The sequence below is a fragment of the Centroberyx gerrardi genome, chromosome 2 (genome assembly GCF_048128805.1).
Source record: "Centroberyx gerrardi isolate f3 chromosome 2, fCenGer3.hap1.cur.20231027, whole genome shotgun sequence".
Classification (NCBI taxonomy): domain Eukaryota; kingdom Metazoa; phylum Chordata; class Actinopteri; order Beryciformes; family Berycidae; genus Centroberyx; species Centroberyx gerrardi.
In genome coordinates, this window is record NC_135998.1 from 30018974 (window position 1) to 30037129 (window position 18156).

An 18156-nucleotide genomic window follows, 5' to 3' on the forward strand; every position below is an offset into this window, starting at 1 on the left:
ATATGACTTGTCTCTGCTTTTCGAATTAAAAACAAAATCCAAATACGGTCTGTTCTACGGATTGTTTCTCGTCTGTGTGCAAGTGACGACGACACGCGTGGCATCTTCACCTTTATTATACGTGCGACATCTTGTGATACATCTGCACATGTTGGTTTTTACACAGAACAGCATACAGCGCATGCTCACACCAACTGGCAGGTCAGAAAGATACAGCAGTGCTTTAGAGGACAGATTTACATGTCAATGTACAATACAACATAGTCAGAAAATGGACAAGGCTTCATGAGTCTTGAAGGTGCTTATTGCTTGCGGATGAGGCCCTTGATCTTCTCGTCAGTGGAGGAGCTGTCTATCATGCAGGCGGGCTCGTGCTTCAGGGCGGCCTCCCTCATGGTGTGGTACACATGCTCGTTCTGCTTGAACATGCGCAGCTCCGCCTCAGTCTGCGTGCGCATAGTCTGGAAACACAAAGGATACATGCAGTTAAAAAACAACTTGTTCCCACATTATATGAACTTAACTAATCCCGAAGTTCATCAGAGCGTACCTCCAGGTCTCTGGTGATGGGATGGTTGGGCCCGTGGGTGACCATGAGGATGGCGAAGGCCTTGCAGATCATGCCGTGGCCCGTCTCAATCTGCCCGGCGTGCCAGTGGGTGACGCCCGCCCGCATGGTGGCCATGCCCAGCTGGGCGTTGTTGGGGTGGTACAGCTTCCTGTTCAGAGGGGGAAATGAGTGGAGAGGTTTGCGGATCATTAGTGGACCAAAATGGAATATAAAATCAACTTTGTACTAGGGTTAGACCGATATATCAGGCTGATATTAGCTTTTTATTAAATATCAGATATCAGTGTCATCTGATGATCCTGACCAATGTCTGTGACACCTGCAATGAAATTGTATTTATTTTTATTACTATTTGAGTTTACTTACCATTGATATTTATAATTATTAGGCTTGAGCGATATCCAAAGTTTAATATCGCAATACTGTCCCGCCAAAATATGGCGATATACGATATGATACGTTTTTTTTTGTTTTTCTTTCGGGGGGGGGGGGTATTTTATTTTATTTTATTTCTTCCAAATGCCCATTTCGTATAATTTGCTCACTCCTGCTATTTCCAGAAAAACGGGCTGATTGTGGAAAAGGGAACCCACTTTAATTAAAAAGACAAATTTTTCACTTCAAGTATGGCATGAAAATAGTCCAATTTAAAGATATTGAATATTGGCACACAATATTGACTCTCAGCGACATCAGTCTAACTGTATTGGTATTGAACTTATTGAACTTAAAAAAAAAAGACATATCAGCTGAACTGTAGTTTATACAATCGTATTTCATCCCTCCATGACAAAGTGCTCTGTCACTACTCACGTGTATCCCTCCACCATCTTGCGGGCGTAGTCTGCCGCCTCGGAGAAGAGCCGCAGGTAGGAGAGCACCTCACTGGCGATGCTCAGCACACGCAGCTTGTAGAGATGAGTGTCAGCCAGGGCGCTGTCCTGCTTCTCCAGACACTCACGACACAACTTCACCACCTGAAGTGGGGAAAAGGACAAGAAAGAGGCTCAGTTGACAGAAGAAGGTGAAGCAAATGTAGTGAAAGACAATGGGGAGAAGAAAGTGATGAAAAGCAGCTGCTGAGGTGATAGTGAAAGATCAGTATTCAACAGAAATTGGTAACGCTTTATTTTCCAGGTCTGCAATTTCCTATTAATTTCCCATAAAGGAACTGCTAATTTCTTAGGAAGTTTCCTGGACAGAACCATGGAATTATGTTCTAATTATAGGGAAAATAGAGAAAGAGTTTAATGGTAGTTGGTAAGTTCCGTCAATTTGTTCTGGAGTTTATGTAGAAATTATGTAGTAGTTATATAGAAAATTTGAAATTAGAGGAAGGAATTCAACAAATAACTATATTACATAATTATATAAATAATGACTTGGGTTGCCAGATTGACCTCTGCCTATTATTTTTCCAGTAAATAGTTTATAGTTTTGCAGTTCTTTCCAGGAAACTCTTTTAGAAATGTTCAGTATCTTATCAACTCCACCAGACTGCTGACATTTTCTATAGAACTACTACATCTTTTCACGGTTCTTTCCAGGAAACAAGAAATTAACAGTTCCTTTCTAGGAAATTATTAGGAAATTGTGGACCCTGAAAATAAAGCCTTACACACTGAAAATGTTAAAAGAAGGCAGTTGTACCTCATGGAAATTGCCCCCGGTGCGGCACTTCTCAATCTTCTCCAGACACTCCTTACTGAAGGCAGTCACCTCCTTCACCAGATCGGCAGAGGGCTGAGAGGGAACAAAAATCATATTATTATATTCATTAAATTATTCTCATAATTCACATTTCCATTCCTTACAAAAAAAGTCACATGTGAAAACCCATATGCGAATTTAAAGCACATGTGCTTTCTGGATATGTTGGTTTTCACATGTGAACACATTTTCTTATGTTGTATTCTGACATCACTTGACAGTTTTTACTTCAGTCTAGATGAAGTGTTTTTTTTGTTCACATGTGAACTTTTTCACATTTTCACTTGCCATTATATAGCCGATATGTCAATATTCATTTCACATGTGAAAACTTCATTCGACATGCAAAGAGACAATTCACAGGTAAAAATGTCAATGGGAAATTTCACATGTTCATGTAGGAAAACCAACAAGCACTTTGAATTCACATGTGGGTTTTCACATGTGACTTTTTTGGAAGGGGATTTTGGAGGGAAATCTGCTGGATTGCTTTACGGCACAAAACAGGAAGATGGCGCTGTTCTTCCAGTGCGAACAGAGCTAAAGCTTTCAGAAAAATAATTTCCAACATCTTTATCATCTTCACTAAAGACAAAGGGAAAACCTTTGACCGAAGGAAGCAGAGATCCTCTTTTTGACTGGAAGCAACAGGGTTTATGGGAAATGTGGTCTTAATTTGGAGAAACACTTACACCAACCACTGGCATGAGATAGAGGCGACCAATCGTCTTGACCATGGTCTCATTTGTTTATGCTAATTAGACCAAGACATCACAATTCATTTAATAATGACATACTGATGGTTCAAAATGCTACACATAGCACCTTTAACCTGAGCTGGAAGATGGGGCAGTAATTTAGGGGAATAAATTACATCACACACACTCACTGCTACTGTTAATGAAGGGTCTTGAGTCAATAAGGAGCTGTCTTTGCTTTCTTTAGTCAACATTTAAACAGGTTTGACCCTGCGAAGCTGGTTTAACATTGGCCTAGTGGACTTTGGGGGGCCTTTAAAGATGTGATTTTGATTTTATTTTGATTTTCTACATCATTTTACTTTGCTCTGTCTTTTATGTGACTGTGACTGTATTCTGATGTTGTACATTGTTGTATGTTGTGGTTCTGCAAGTTCTGTGTTTGTCTTGATGCTGCTTTCTTCGTAGGTTTCCCTTGAAAAAGCGGGTTCCTAATCTATTAACCTGGTTAAATGAAGGTTCAATAAAAAATACAAAAACAGCCTCAAATATCTGAGTAAAGGCTGCTGCACACAGAGTAATGGAATTTCTATTTATCATTCTTGAGCGGTCACCATAGCAGTTTTTATATTGTTGTGCTGGAAATTAGAACTGTTAAAATGCATTAGACTCTGGAAGCTGGGATTCTATCATGTTAAGGGCATCGTTTGGCAACATAACACTAGCGGCTGTGTTGAACTTTTCAACACTGTGAGTCAAATTCTGTGTCCACCCATTAATGCCTATTTCTAGGAAAACATTGTCAAAATTTTGTCAAAGATTACAGTGGGATGCATCGGGAAGTTTCCGTTCTATCTGATTCTCTTCTACAGCATGACTGTAGAAAATACTCAAGCCTTGTGTTTACAAAAAACACCATAAAAATGATACTAAAGCCATAAACTTTAAGCCTATAGATGTATTAAAGACAGAAACAAACGTTGCATCATGCAGGTGTGTTGATTAAAGCTGCTTGTGTTCACCATATGAGGCTGATCATCACATACAATGTGTCAATGAGTTCTGAGAAAGTCATGCTGACCCAGGTACTGTGTGGTCAAAGTCCATACATTATAACAAATCAACCATTTACTAGGCTATCTAACAGATCTTATACTGATTCAGGGTGTTGTCCTTGTTTTGTTTGTTAAATTTGTTAAAAAACCTCCTATCCTTTTGCCCTGAAATCCCCTTTGGACGTAAAAACTCCCATGTCTCTCGTCCCTCACTTTGTTTCCTTCGCCCTCCTTGGCAGCCATCATCAGGTCGTCCTTGCTGCGCTGGCTGCACTGCTGGCAGGTGCAGTCGAAATGGTACTGCTGCTTCAGAATGCGCTGGCGGTCAGCAGACAGGTTGAGGAAATCCACGTAGCCGACGGTCAGCTCCTCACCCTCCGCCACTTTCCCCAGGGCGCGAAGCTCGATCCTGGGAGGAGAGGGGAAGAGGACGTGGTTTGGTTTTCAGGACCTAATAATGAACTGATTCTGGTGCCAGTTTACACTATCTAGATGATATGAATCGAATGAAACGAACCAGTAATCCCTTAAAATAACCTTACATTTATATTAATTCACCTCTTAATTCATGCAAAATCCCCTTAAAATGAGTTAAGGGAGTTATTAATGGAGGAGACCCCATCGAAACCTCCTTAAATTCAGGGAGTCAGGGACGTTTCCATTAATAACTCTGTAAACAGGCACAAAAGGCATGAAAAATCCCTTAATTACTAGTTTTTCTGTGAATCAACTCATGAATAAATCCCTTATAAACCCATGATACTAACCTTACTTTTTTAAAGCTATGTTATTTTTAATGGATAATTAATGTTTATGTAATGATAAATGAAGGACATTTCAGGGATAAAATTAAGGGCAGAAAGACCCACCTCCTCTTAGAATGGAGAGCCGGGTTCAAAGCAGACTGGCTGCAAGAAAAGAGGACAGTCAAATAATTAATACATTTATATATTTGTACTAGGGTTAGACCAATATGTGAGTTTGCTGTTATATGGGGCCGATATCGGTCTTTTATTAAATATCAGATATCGTCCAGTCAGTGTCGTCCACTGATATGACAGATTTTCCCTGTCTGGAAAACCTGCAGTGAAATTTTATTTTCTTGCTACATTTTTTCAATGATTGATTGTCAAGTCATGTTAGGAAAAAATACAATACAGTTATTGTTCAACATGATGTATCACATTAGTCAAGGCAGAAGTTTGTCTCTGAGTTGTTTTTAATGTGTTTTTGACAAAGAAAGCCTATGACTTCTGGACAAACCTTCAGTAAACAGACAGTAGGAGTTTCTGAGTGGCAAATACATTGGTGGCTTTAGACTTTTCATGGGCAATAATGGTGAATTTCATTAGTCTGGGTTACAGTGGAGAGCTTTAGTGTCCCATGATGGTCTAAATGCTGTTTCAGAAGCTTTTACACCCCGATGAGAAAAGAACACTGGGTGAAACACTGAATACTTGGAATTTGTTGATGTGAAAATGGTAAAAAATAAAACATCCACATCGGTCGAACCCTAATTTATACATCTAACGTGATTAGACAATCATCTTTCACGCTGTTGTCCATCTCACTGGGCCATGCTGTGGTTTTAAAGAAGCAGTACCTGAGATACCTACCTGCCGTGGTTGAGGATGACGGTGCAGTTGGGCCAGCAGTCGTGGTTCACCAGACACAGGTTAGGGAACAGACCCACCCCGACAGCCTGCAGACCCCTCTGGTCGCTCAGAGTGAAGCCATTACAGCTGATCTACAGAGACAGAGAGCGGGGTAGAGATACAGAGGAACAAGGTTGCTGCTGTAATTAGTGAAGAATTAGTGAATAATACTGCAATAACAGAACTTTAATACATACAATGCCAAAGATGTGTGAGATGTGCTCAGCGGGGTGCTGCCTGCTGCTGTGAGGCCAGTACTTGAGGAAGTTGTGCACGTCCATCTTGAGCTCCTTCAGGTCGTCTTCGGGCAGGTCGGCCACATGCTCCTGCAGCTGCTCCACCGAGGTCAGCTGGCCGTCCGACACGATGCCCGTGTCCTTCTGTATACGCCACAGCACACGAGCCGCCAGGCTGGGACGTGACAAGGAGGAGGGAGTGGGAGAGGCGTTACTGTCAAAAGACTCAGATCTGCTCCAGTCAGTGTGGTCCAGCTCTGATATGATGGATATGATGCAGGTTGATTGATTACATATTTGTTGTAGAACTCATCAATACTACACTCATTGTCAATGGATGGAACCTAATGCGACATTTGATCAGATTTCTCCAGGAAATGTATTTTCTAGTTATTCTTCTTCTTCTTCTTCTTCTTCTTCTTCTTCTTCTTCTTCTTATTCTTATTCTTATTATGAGTAATAGTAGTAGAGTTTTAGTGTGTTATGGTGGTCTAAATGCTGTTTCAGAGGTTTTTCCACCCTGACAAGAATACAATTCTGGAATACCTAGAATTGTTCACATTCTTTTTGGCATGAAAATGGTCAGATAGATAGATATTGATAGATATTCGTCAAATAGAAGATATTGAATACTGCCACCAAACCAGCTCTGCTGATGATACCAAAGATTCCTCGCAATCTTTTTCCTCAACCTCCCTAGTTCATTTCTCTCTTGTGTCTGTGCACCTCCTGTCTCCTCGCCCCCCCCCCCTCCTTACCGGACGTTCTCACTGGGGGTCTTGCCAAGCTTCTTGATGGCGCCGCACTCCTGCTTGTGCTCGTCCCAGCATGCCGTCTGGCAGGTCCGGTCGCAGTAGTGGGCGAACTTACACTGGGCACAGCGGTGCAGGTTGGCCTGACGCCGGAAACAGCTGTGGCACACCTGAGTGGACAAACTGGAAAGGAAACAGGCAAAAGTCAAGAGTCAACGTCGGTCATTAAAGCTGCGTTAGGAGACTTTGCACGTTGGCGGTTCCAATGGCAGTGAGAGGTAACTGTTTGAATTTTGAAGACGTCATCAGTGAACTGGCACATCTCCAGCTGCTCTGTGACGCTTTACACCAAAGGAAACCAAAGAGACGAGAGAGGAAAAGATCTAATGTCGGTGAGTCCAGATTTCTCTGCTGCTGTTGAGGAGACTGTTTAGATTTCACTGAGTTTCGAATTGTCACTTCATTTGTGGAGAAGATTTCCCAGTGTCCAAACCCGACACCATGCAGAAATTAATTTGGGCAAATAGGGAGAATCTACAGCGTCTCAGTAAGTGAGGATGTGACGCTCTTCTCTATTGCAGCCCCACTTTGTGATTTAGGCTGATAAGACTGGCATCTTGCCTAGTGAAACTTTTTACTATTTCCTCAATGATCAGTCTAAAAAAATAGTTAATGTATTTAGAGTTAAAGTTTTGGATAATGTATTATTATCTGTCACTTTTCCTTTAGCTTTTCCCTTGAATATACAGTATAAATATTGGTCTCCTGCTGTCCCACAGTACATCTTGTATTAAAGCAGTTCCATACTTGGCTACTCTGAGTTGATATTAGGATAACATGATGACCTCTCTCTAGAAGTATGTATATAAACAATTAATTATGTACATGCATGTATATTAATGAATACAATTATAATGCATAATGCATATCTATATTATTAAATACAAAAACATCCCTGAATGTGTGAATACTGTACTGTATTGTCGGTATTGTCGTATTGTAGGTTATTGGTGGTGTTTTTTATCTGACATCTGTATGTCATAAGATTAATTTCCTAATGGACCAATAAATCAATGAATCAATCAATCAATCAATTAATCAATAGGCTCACTGTCCGTCAGAAGTTTGGACACACCTGATTGAATGTTCTATGTTTTTCATTCTCTTAAAGCCATTTTGATCTAAAGGCTTATGCTTAAATGCTTGAAATGTGTTTCTTAGACAAATATAAATAGTGAAGTTGATGCCAGTATGCATGTTTATACTCATATACTGCAAAATACTCCCATGCCTTTTTCTCACAGCTCTCTTGGTGTGCTATGTCCTGTAAAAAGGAGAATTCAGATCTCCAAAGTATAGGCAAGATCAAAGTCAGAGCAGCAGCCGATACTAGGGATTTTCTTGGGGTACTTTCATAGCCATGTTTTTACCAGTTTGCACACGTCGGCGGTTTTAATGAATGCTTACAAGATACAAAAACTCAAAGTCTGTCAGTGAATAGACAGCTCACCCCAGACAGCAGCATGTGTCTCTGTATGTAAACAGTTTATTCAGGAGGGTCTGCTCAGCCTGTCCAAAAGGAAAGTGAACATGCAGGCTTGTGATGAGCAAAGATCTGTGCAGCCTCTGCCTAAGCATACACACACACACACACACACACTCTCTCTCTCTCTCTCTCTCTCTCTCTCTCTCTCGCAGCTCTTTTTTCTCTGGAGTTTTGGACAGCTCCTGTCTTACATTAAGCAGATCCTTCCACTGCATGCCTGCTGTGTATCCTCACTGAGCCAAGGTAGCTGCTCGCTCTTATATGGCTCTAACACTAAGCTACCAGATCTGTGGCTAGCATTCCAGCTGATATAGAAACCAGGCTTACCACAGAGCTCACACCCAGAGAAACACAAGTTATAGAAAAGACCAGAATATGGAGCTTCCTTTGGTGCAAAATGTAAAAATGGCAGCTCAATAACTTCTAATATATTCCACTTTGGAAAAAGCATTTTGAAGACATGACAGCCGGTGAGACAGGAGCCTGGGCTGGACTTTATATTATTAACAGGGACACAAATGTGCATCAAAATATTGTTGAAACAAATCTTAAATCAATATATTTAAGATCAGACAGAAATGGATTCTTATCAGCTCCATGCATCACAAATCTCTCCTACTGCTGAACCAAAAACAGCAGAAAACATACTGCATCTTTTCTAGTCGGCTCTGCAACTTATAGTCGCCAAAAGTGGTAGACCTTTGTCATTAATTTTACCCATTGCTATGTCATAATAATGCAATGGAAAGTTTAACAACTGGCAATAAATAAATAAAGCATAGAGAAAGCAATATCACATAATCTGAGGTATGATACAAATATCAAAGCACAGAAATAGACATATACAGTACTGTGCAAAAGTCTTATGCACCTTAGATTTTTTATATTAATTTTGTCTTATGTGTTTATTTGTTTTCTGCATTCGTGTGTCAGTATAGTCCATTTTAAAACTAACTAAAACAAACTAAACTAACATTTAGAAACTTTTAATTTCATTATTTTTACATGTGCCTAAGACTTGCACAGTACTAGACATTTAAAATCAATAAAGGCAATGAAGTCTTCAGCCTTATGTAGACAGGACAGCTGACACATCACTGGCATTGTGTCAGCCAGACCTGCAAAGACCAGATAAGAGTGAAACATCTATACAACGACCAAGAGCCTCCTCACCTGTCGAACACCACAGCAGAGAAGCTGGGCTCGGAGAAGACCACCTCCCCGGCGCTGAGCTCCTTGGTGGCCCTCAGGCCTCGACCTTTCTTCCCGGCATCGAACAGCTCGACGTTGTCCATGTTCCCCAGAGTCATAGCACCGACCGGACCGAACGACAGAGGCAGCGACCGGAGAGATATCATTAAATTCTCACCAACATTCAATAGCACCTGCCCCCACTCTCCTCAGCCTGACCCAAAAATAGCCTTGCCCTCTAGGGATCGTACCACCTCCCCTGAGTGGGGGGGGGGGGGGTGAGCTGTGGGATTGGGGGGGTAGAGATGGTCTAGGGGTACCATGGTGGGTATCCTCCCCTTGTTTGGGTTGGTTCAGGCCTCCCGGGGTATTTTGGTCTGGGCAGCTGTGTCTGTCTGTCAGAGGACAGCGAGAGGCAGATGACAGGAAACAGACCTGCTCAAACTCCCTCTCACACACATACACATTCCCTCTCTGCTGTATCTTTTTTCACAGTGCATTGGAAATGGTCTCTATACCTCCCACTGTAACCCCGATAGGCTGATAGGTGCGTTTTCACACCTTAGCCCCCCCCCCCTCCCCCCCAGTTAAAGGCTATACAACTTTCAAAGTCAAAAAGTCAATCCCAGAACACACTGATCACTTCTGCATGTTCTAAGGTCAGTTGTTTGGTGGCAAAAACTGAAGCACTCCTACTATCTTTCTCTCAGAAAACCTGTATTGATGATTGACTGCTTGATGGCTGTATGATTCAAATCATGATATTGCACCAAAGAGTAAAAGATAAACCACAGAACCACAGCAAAGTCTTGCACATTGAATGCACAGTCCGTATCCTGACACCAAAGCATTCGGCCTCTGGCATATCAAGAATTCAGTTCATGTAAGTATCAGAGGTGTAACCAGGTCAACATCGCTCGAGTCCCAAGTCAGTCTCAAGTCTTGAGGCACAAGTCTCAAGTCAAGTCCCAAACCTAATGTAGAACAGCAAGTCAAGTCCAAGTCAAGTCCATGTCATTAATGTCAAGTCTCAAGTCTAAATGTAGAACAGCAAGTCAAGTCAGAACAAATCAAGAGTCCAGTATCAATTTAATATCTTAAAGAAAACTAAATATCTAGGACTTTTCAATGCAATATGGTTTTAATAGGATAAAAACTTCATCATGAGTTTGATTTCTATAATCAGTTTCAACTTCAATAAATTCAATCATTCCATACAAATTCAGAAAACAGAATTTAAATTCAGTCGTCTGCTGGAACAAATCTCATCACTTTCAATCTAAGTCATGTACACAAACACAAGATCTCAAGTAAAGACTTTAGAAACCTTTTCAAGTCATCAGAGTACAAGTCAAAGTCAAGTCCCAAGTCACCAGAACCCAAGTCAAGTCAAGTCTCAAGCAATTTAAACTGTGATTCGAGTCTGACTGGAGTCCAAGTCATGTGACTCGAGTCCCCACCAAATATTCTTAACGCACTTCTCCATGGACAATGATTCATATTACGGAGAAAAACAACATCAATCTGAGGAGGAGGCGAATACAGTGGATACAGCAAACAAAGTGGTAGAAAGGGAAGGTGGAATGGAAAGAGCGGTGGGTGAGAGGCTATAGCAACTGTGAAAGAATTTTTGCAAAAACAAACCCTAACTGTATGAATTAGGGTTAGTCCGGGCCGATATTGGCCTTTAATTAAATATTGGATATCAGCCAGTCATGGCATCCACCGCCGATATAACGGAGGTTGTCCCATTATGTTTTTGTAATGTAATTCTTCTTCTCCCTACCATTGACTAGATGTGGTGCCTTCAGTTTCAGTGGAGAGTTTCAGTGTCCCATGATGGTCTAAAATGATGTTTCAGAGGCTTTTCCCCCCTGACAAGAAGAAAACCGGGGTAAACACTGAACATGGCATGAAAATAGTCAAATTTAATGACGTTAAATATCAGCACAAAAATATCTGTATCTGTATTGGGCTTCAAAAACACATATCAGTGGAACCCGAGTGTGAATATAGGCTTGTGTGTGTCAGGAGGGATGGCATAGTTCTTGGTTGGCTTCAGGGAAGGTGAAGGTAGGACAAACTGGTGACTGTGTTTCAGTAGCCTACATTTACACCCATTAGTCCTGCTGGTCCTGACAGTTCACTGATAGAATTGCAAAACTCCTGGACTACAACATGTGGATCCTCTCTCCTCACACAAGACATTTGACCAGGAGTGAATACAGCAAGTTGGTTTTGAGAAAATAACAAAGACAGTACACTACGAAACCAAACCCCTTCATTTTTTCCCTGAAATGTCCTTAATTTCTCCTTTACATGAACATTAATTATCCATTAAAAATAATATAGCTTTAAAAAAAGTATGGTTAGTATGATGGGTTTTTACGGGATTTATTCATGGGTTGATCCTCAGAGACACTAGTAATTAAGGGATTTTTCATGCCTTTTGTGCAGGTTTACAGGGTTATTAAGTGGAAATGAATGGAAAAGTTCGATGGAACTCCTCCATTAATAACTCCCTTAATTATTTTTAAGGGGATTTTGCATAAATTAAGCGGTGAATTAATGTAAATTTATGAAAATATAAGGTTATTTTAAGGGATTGCTGGTTCGTAAGGGCTTGGTACATGTAAAGCAGCTGCTGCTGTTGTGTCACCTATATATTATGATCATTCTCATCAGATTCAACATGCACTACAAGCATGTATTAAAGTCAAGTCAGAAAAGAAAATCAAAATGAACCAGAGAAATTGGATTTATTTGTTTATTTCTCTAATATACACTTACAAAATAAATTGATTTGGAGAACAATCTGAGGTAAACCATTACAAAGCTAAATTTCCCCAATAATGTTTGTATAAAAAATAGCTGCAAGCATTCTCTGGAGGAATGTGTGAAAAATATCTTTAACAAGCGTTTCTGTAAGAGCAAACATTTGAACAGAGCAGACAAATCTTCACATGGACCTTAAGTGGAAAATGAAGTGGAACATCTCCATTAAAGAAAACTGAATATATATAAATCTGACATGTCAAAACAATTAAGCACAGCATCAGTAGTGTCATTCACTGTTTAGTAATGTGAACAATTCAGAAAAGACAACATCATACACGAGTCAAACATTACACACCATACAAACAGACAGTTAAGGCACCATGACACTGTTTGGTCTTTTACTGCTCTTTTATCTCTTGTAATGCACTTTGTAACCTTGTTTCAGAATGGTACTATATACATAAAGCCTGACTGATTGAAATATGTTGCATTTAATGCCGCCTTATTTTAAAGTTACTACTAAGAAAGGAGTTTGTTGAAAAGGAATTAAGATTCACGCTGCATTTTGAATTAACTGAAATGAACCTTTCCCATCATAACTCTAGTTTCCAATCATTACAAACATATAGATCTTGAATTAAGCATTTTTAAATAGTGAGATCCACTGAAAAATCTTTCTGTCTAGGACTACGAAACCAAACCCTTTCATTTCTCCATTACATAAACATTAATTATCCATTAAAGACAACATAGCTTTAATAAAGTAAGGTTAGTATCATGGGTTTTTAAGGGATTTATTCATGGGTTGGTTCACAGAGGCACTAGTAATTAAGGGATTTTATATGCCTTTTGTGCAGGTTTACAGGTTATTAATGAGTTATTAATGGAAAGTTCCTGTCTGACTGAATTTTACATGAAATTAGAAAGTAAGCAGTCAAACATTAAGGGGTGTTTAAGGTGGTTTTGATGGGGTCTCCTTCATTCATAACTCCCTTAACTCATTTTAAGCGGATTTTGCATGAATTTCGTAGAGGTCTTCTCTCCTGTCTAGAGAATGTTAAAACAAGACTAATCTGATCCGGTTCCTACAGATCCTGGCGGTCCTCCTACAGGTCGTAGAAGTCGAGGTGGGCTCCGGATGCGTACTCGTCCTCCAGCAGCAGCTTCATCAGCTTGGCGCAGGACGCCTCGCAGCTCAGCAGCTGGCCCTGGGAGAACATGGCCGAGAAGGACTGCCTGATGCTGGGGTCGGCTGTGCTGGATCTGGCCTCCGCCTGCATGGCTGTGTCTAGAGGCCCTGGGTACACACACACACACATACACACGCACACACACACACACACATACACAGGACACACTTTAGTGGCTGCAATGGAATATAGTGCTAATATTGTGCTAAACTGTGAAAAATATCATTTGCAACCTACAGTACTAGTAAAGTGAAGATGCTTCCAAAAATAATGAAATAAAAAGTTTCTAAATATAAAAAAAAAATCCTATAAGGGCAGTCTACTGACACGGTAATGCAGAACACAAATAAATAAACATCTGAGACAAAATTCATATAAAAAATAAAAATCTAGGGTCCATAAGACTTTTGCACAGTACTGTATATCCAACAAAATAAGTTTGAACTTAGTTTCATTTACCACAACAGGCAACCATTTTCATCTTCACCATGATTCCACTTAAGGTGCCAATATCAGTCACACATAATATAATTTTGAACACGGGCAAACTATATTTATCAATAAGTTTGATTGACTGGGCTTGAAGTAGAAAAGCATTTGTCAACGGACTGATGTGTCATAAATGATACGACAGAAAGGAAAACAGACTTATTTCACAACAAACAAACAAAATGTTCCAGTGGTCCAGGTACATTAAGATGGCCGCCAGAATGATGTCAGTCAGAGAGAAAGTGGCGTCTATATTGATTCGATTTTCCTCCAGTGTGTCCTCATTCCTCGCCTTATCCTCAAAAACGGTGTTAAGAATTTTATAAGATAACCACAGCCAGTTGACTTAGTCCAAAACAGAGGTATGCAAGATGGGACATAAGGCATCAAGGAGACTTCTAGCCCAGTGGCTCTCAACGTGGGGCCCGGGGACCACCAGGGGTCCTTGAGGGGGATCTAGGGGGTCTCCAGCAAATTGATCCATTGTTAAACTTCAGCATTATGAATGTAGCAGAATGACTGTTTCGATCATAGTTTCTCTGTTATCTCTCTACCTACAATACAGATAGTCATGGAATTCTGGACAAAATCATATCTGACAATAAAAATATTGTCAGATTTGGGTCAGAGAGACAAAATCTCACCAAATGTCAAATGGGGGTCTGTGTAGATGTAGACTAAATTAGGGGTCCTTGATATGAAAAAAGGTTGATAATCATTGTTCTAGGCGAGTATGTATTGGGGCAGACTAAGAAAAACTAATCAGCCATTCAGATTTCAGAAATACACAGAAATGCATAAGGCAGACAGACAAAATTGTTTCCTACTGGTAATAGTGAATGCCAAATGTCAAGTTATTGGCATATACAGTATGCATAAAAAAAAGTAAAAGCATGAAAAAGGCATGTTCCACCTTCTCATACTTTTCTCTGTTTCATCCGTAGGTGCTTTCATAGGTAAGACACAATTCTCACCACTGACGTTAGAAATAAACATAAAAACAGCTACTGGTGATGCACCTTGCATTACTCTTATGTTGTTTGTTGGTGTATTTTTCTTATTCCTGTAGATAACTGGCCAAACGTAGACAATATTATGTCACACTAAGATATTTCCTGCAGCTACAATGGAGTTTGATAGCAGAAAGTGTTTTCAGTGATCTAAAACATCACTAGTATCAGCAAACCAATCATGCAGGGAAAAATTCATCATAGAGAGAGAGAGAGCAGAGATAGCAGTTTCTCCACCAACAGCAGCCTCAATAGACCACAATGCAATGCAGCCGCAAGACGTGTTGTGTTTTGAATAAGGGGCGGAGCTCTCACTCAACCGGAAAAACTCGCTTACCTGCTCTTACCATCACTATCACTATCACTATCGCTCTCTACCCATCTAACCCACAGCTGAATGCAACAAGTTCACGCCTGTTTGCTGGTGGCATTGTGGGAAATCAATAACAAGTAGAACAGTGGTTCTCGACATGGGGTCCGGGGACCACCAGGGGTCCTTGAGGGGGTTCCAGGGGGTCCCCAGCAAATTGATGAATTGTTAAACTTCACCATTGTTTCATTTACAAGAAGTTAACACAATTAGAGAATGTAGAAGAATGACTGTTTTGATCATAGTTTCTCTGTTATCTCTCTACCTACAATACAGATAGTCATGAAATTCTGGACAAAACCATATCGGACAATAAAAATATTCTCAGATTTGGGTCTGAGAGAGACAAAATCTCATCAAATGGGGGTCTGTGGCCCTAATGTGGACTAAATTAGGGGTCCTTGATATGAAAAAGGTTGAGAATCACTTAAGTAGAAGAAGACAAGGCAGGTGAGGGAAAGTGGATACACCGAAAAAGTAAATTCCAACACAAAATGGAATGCACTGAACATCATAAACTGATGATATCTAACAGTGTAAGAGGATCTGAGGGTGGAGTTTTCCTTTAGCGCAGCTCCTCTGGAAATACACTTTCATTCATGGGCTGAAGGAGAGGAATTCTCCCCCTCTGTCTTCTTCGGTGGTGTGATACTGGCTTCAGAAGTGTCATATTAGGAGAGTTACCTTGGATCATGTCATTATTATCTGAAACGATGATCCTATAGCACCTCTCCTTTTACTCAGACACTTCATCCATTAGGAGAAAGTGACCCACTTCCTACAATAGTGTCAGGTTCTGCTTGGACTGGGGTGTAAAGAGCACAAACTGGTATTTCAAGGATTTCCCCCCCCCCCACCTGGAGCGTAGTTCAGCACCCGGAGGTCGGGCTCCTCCTCCGCCAGCACCCTGAACATCATCTCGCGGGCGGCCTTGCCGGTGCAGTAGAGCACCCAGGAGGGGAAGGGCTGCAGGGCGCAGAGCGAGGTGACGTTGACCATGGTGCGGCGCAGGCCCGGGCGCCGCGGGAACGCCTGCAGCACGCCGGCGGTGAGGCACAGGGCCGAGCTGACGTTGAGCGACAAGTAGGAGTCCACCTCGGACATGTCGACGAAGCTCTTGGCGTAGCGGGACACGTCGCCCAGGGAGGCTGGGAGAGGGGAGGGGAGGTGTTACGGTCACACAGGACGCATGTTGGACAGTCTGAGTGTGTCTAATAATTGTGTGAAAGCATAAGACCCTTGGCTCCTTCCCAGGCCTACAACTACTTCACTTGATTTTCACACTGTTAACTGTATGATTACTTTTGGTCTGAATATGGGGCAAATATTTAAAATAGCATGGCAAACTAACAAGCCAAACCCCTTCATTTTATCCCTGAAATGTCCTTCATTTCTCATTACATAAACATTAATTATCCATTAAAAATAACATAGATTCCTGTCTCCCTGAATTTTACATTAAATTAAAAAGTAAGGAGTCAAGATTAATGGGTGTTTAAGGAGGTTTTGATGGGGTCTCCTCCATTAATAACGCCCTTACTCATTTTAAGGGGATTTTGCATGAATTAAGGGATGAATAATGTAAAGGTTATTTTAAGGGATTACTGGTTCGTAGAGTAAAGTGATTCTCAAAATGCCTCTTCACTTTCAGCAGCCAGATGCAATTTCACCTGGAAATCTTCAGGGCAAAAAAAGTTGGGCACTGACTGTAACTGATAGAACAGTGCAACTTGTGGATGAAAACGGACATTTACTGAATACCAACACTATAGTTTGTATACTGAATACCAACACTATAGTTTGTATACTGAATACCAACACTATAGTTTGTATAAACCAAGTGACATAATCTAGAAAGACCTACTTACTTGGTTGAGTGCTTTCTTATCTTGTATGGAACATTTTTTTCTTAGTTTCTGGAAAATGAACCTTGCTAAACAAAGAAACTGTATGTACTTTGATAAGTTCAGATTCTATATACATTTGATTTGAAGTGGTTTAATTTCATATTGCATTTCATTTTATGCCTCAGATTTTTACACTGGACTACTACTACGAAACCAAACCCCCTTGGTTTTATCCCTGAAATGTCCTTAATTTCTCCATGTCCATAATTATCCATTAAACATAACACAGCTTTAATAAAGTAAGGTTAGCATCATGGGTTTATAAGGGAGACACTAGTAATTAAGGGTTTTTTCATGCCTTTTGTGCAGGTTTACAGGGTTATTAAAGAGTAATTAATGGAAAGTTCCTGTCTTACATTAAATTAGAAAGTAAGCAGTCAAACATTAAGGGCTGTTTAAGGCGGTTTTGATAGGATCTCCTCCATTAATAACTTAGTAACTTAATTTTAAGGGGATTTTGCATGAAATAATTAAATGTAAGGTTATTTTAAGGAATTACTGGTTTGTGGAGTGTAAGAGTTAAAGACATGTAAATCAGTTTTTGTTTAATTTCTCCCTGGAGGAGAAATTAACCCCCCCCCCGTGTCCCTGCGTGGCCCCTTTCAGAGTGTGCGCGCGCCACTGCTGCAACAGGTATCCTTTTCCCCTCTTACCGGCATTGTTGACTAATATCAGGTGATCGATATCAACTGAAGCCGCCTCCTTGGATGCTCTGATGACACTCTCCACCCCTTCCTTCCCCCCCAGATCGGCCACCACACACTGAACCACCAGGCCCGTCCCGTCCGCCCCCGCCGCGGCCAGGTCCGCCTGCAGCGCCCGCAGATCATCGCGGGAGCGGGCCGCCAAGACGAGCACCGATCCCGGCTTGAACAACCGGGAGATCTCCCTCGATACCGTCCGGCCAAATCCTCTGGAGGCCCCGGTGATGATGCACAGCGCCCGGCCCAGGTCTTTCCCGGGACACACGTCGGCTTGCATGTTGGTGAAAGGCTGCG

General features: G+C 41.1%; 2 protein-coding genes across 2 annotated transcripts; both read right to left on the reverse strand.

Annotated features, from left to right (window-relative positions):
* Positions 1 to 126: 126 nt before the first annotated feature.
* Positions 127 to 9556, reverse strand: smyd1a (SET and MYND domain containing 1a). The gene is made up of 10 exons (XM_071906907.2): positions 9397 to 9556; positions 6684 to 6860; positions 5887 to 6100; positions 5651 to 5781; positions 4904 to 4942; positions 4248 to 4443; positions 2222 to 2314; positions 1385 to 1548; positions 551 to 719; positions 127 to 461 (listed from the first exon to the last, which is right to left on the reverse strand). Exons 1-10 carry the CDS (start codon positions 9531 to 9533, stop codon positions 303 to 305), a joined length of 1479 nt encoding a protein of 492 aa, XP_071763008.2. The 5' UTR covers positions 9534 to 9556; the 3' UTR covers positions 127 to 302.
* A 3742-nt stretch (positions 9557 to 13298) lies between these two features.
* Positions 13299 to 18139, reverse strand: spra (sepiapterin reductase a). Its single transcript, XM_071906913.2, has 3 exons — positions 17812 to 18139; positions 16109 to 16399; positions 13299 to 13489 (listed from the first exon to the last, which is right to left on the reverse strand). The coding sequence occupies exons 1-3, from the start codon at positions 18137 to 18139 to the stop codon at positions 13299 to 13301; spliced, it is 810 nt and encodes a 269-aa protein (XP_071763014.2).
* Positions 18140 to 18156: the final 17 nt, after the last annotated feature.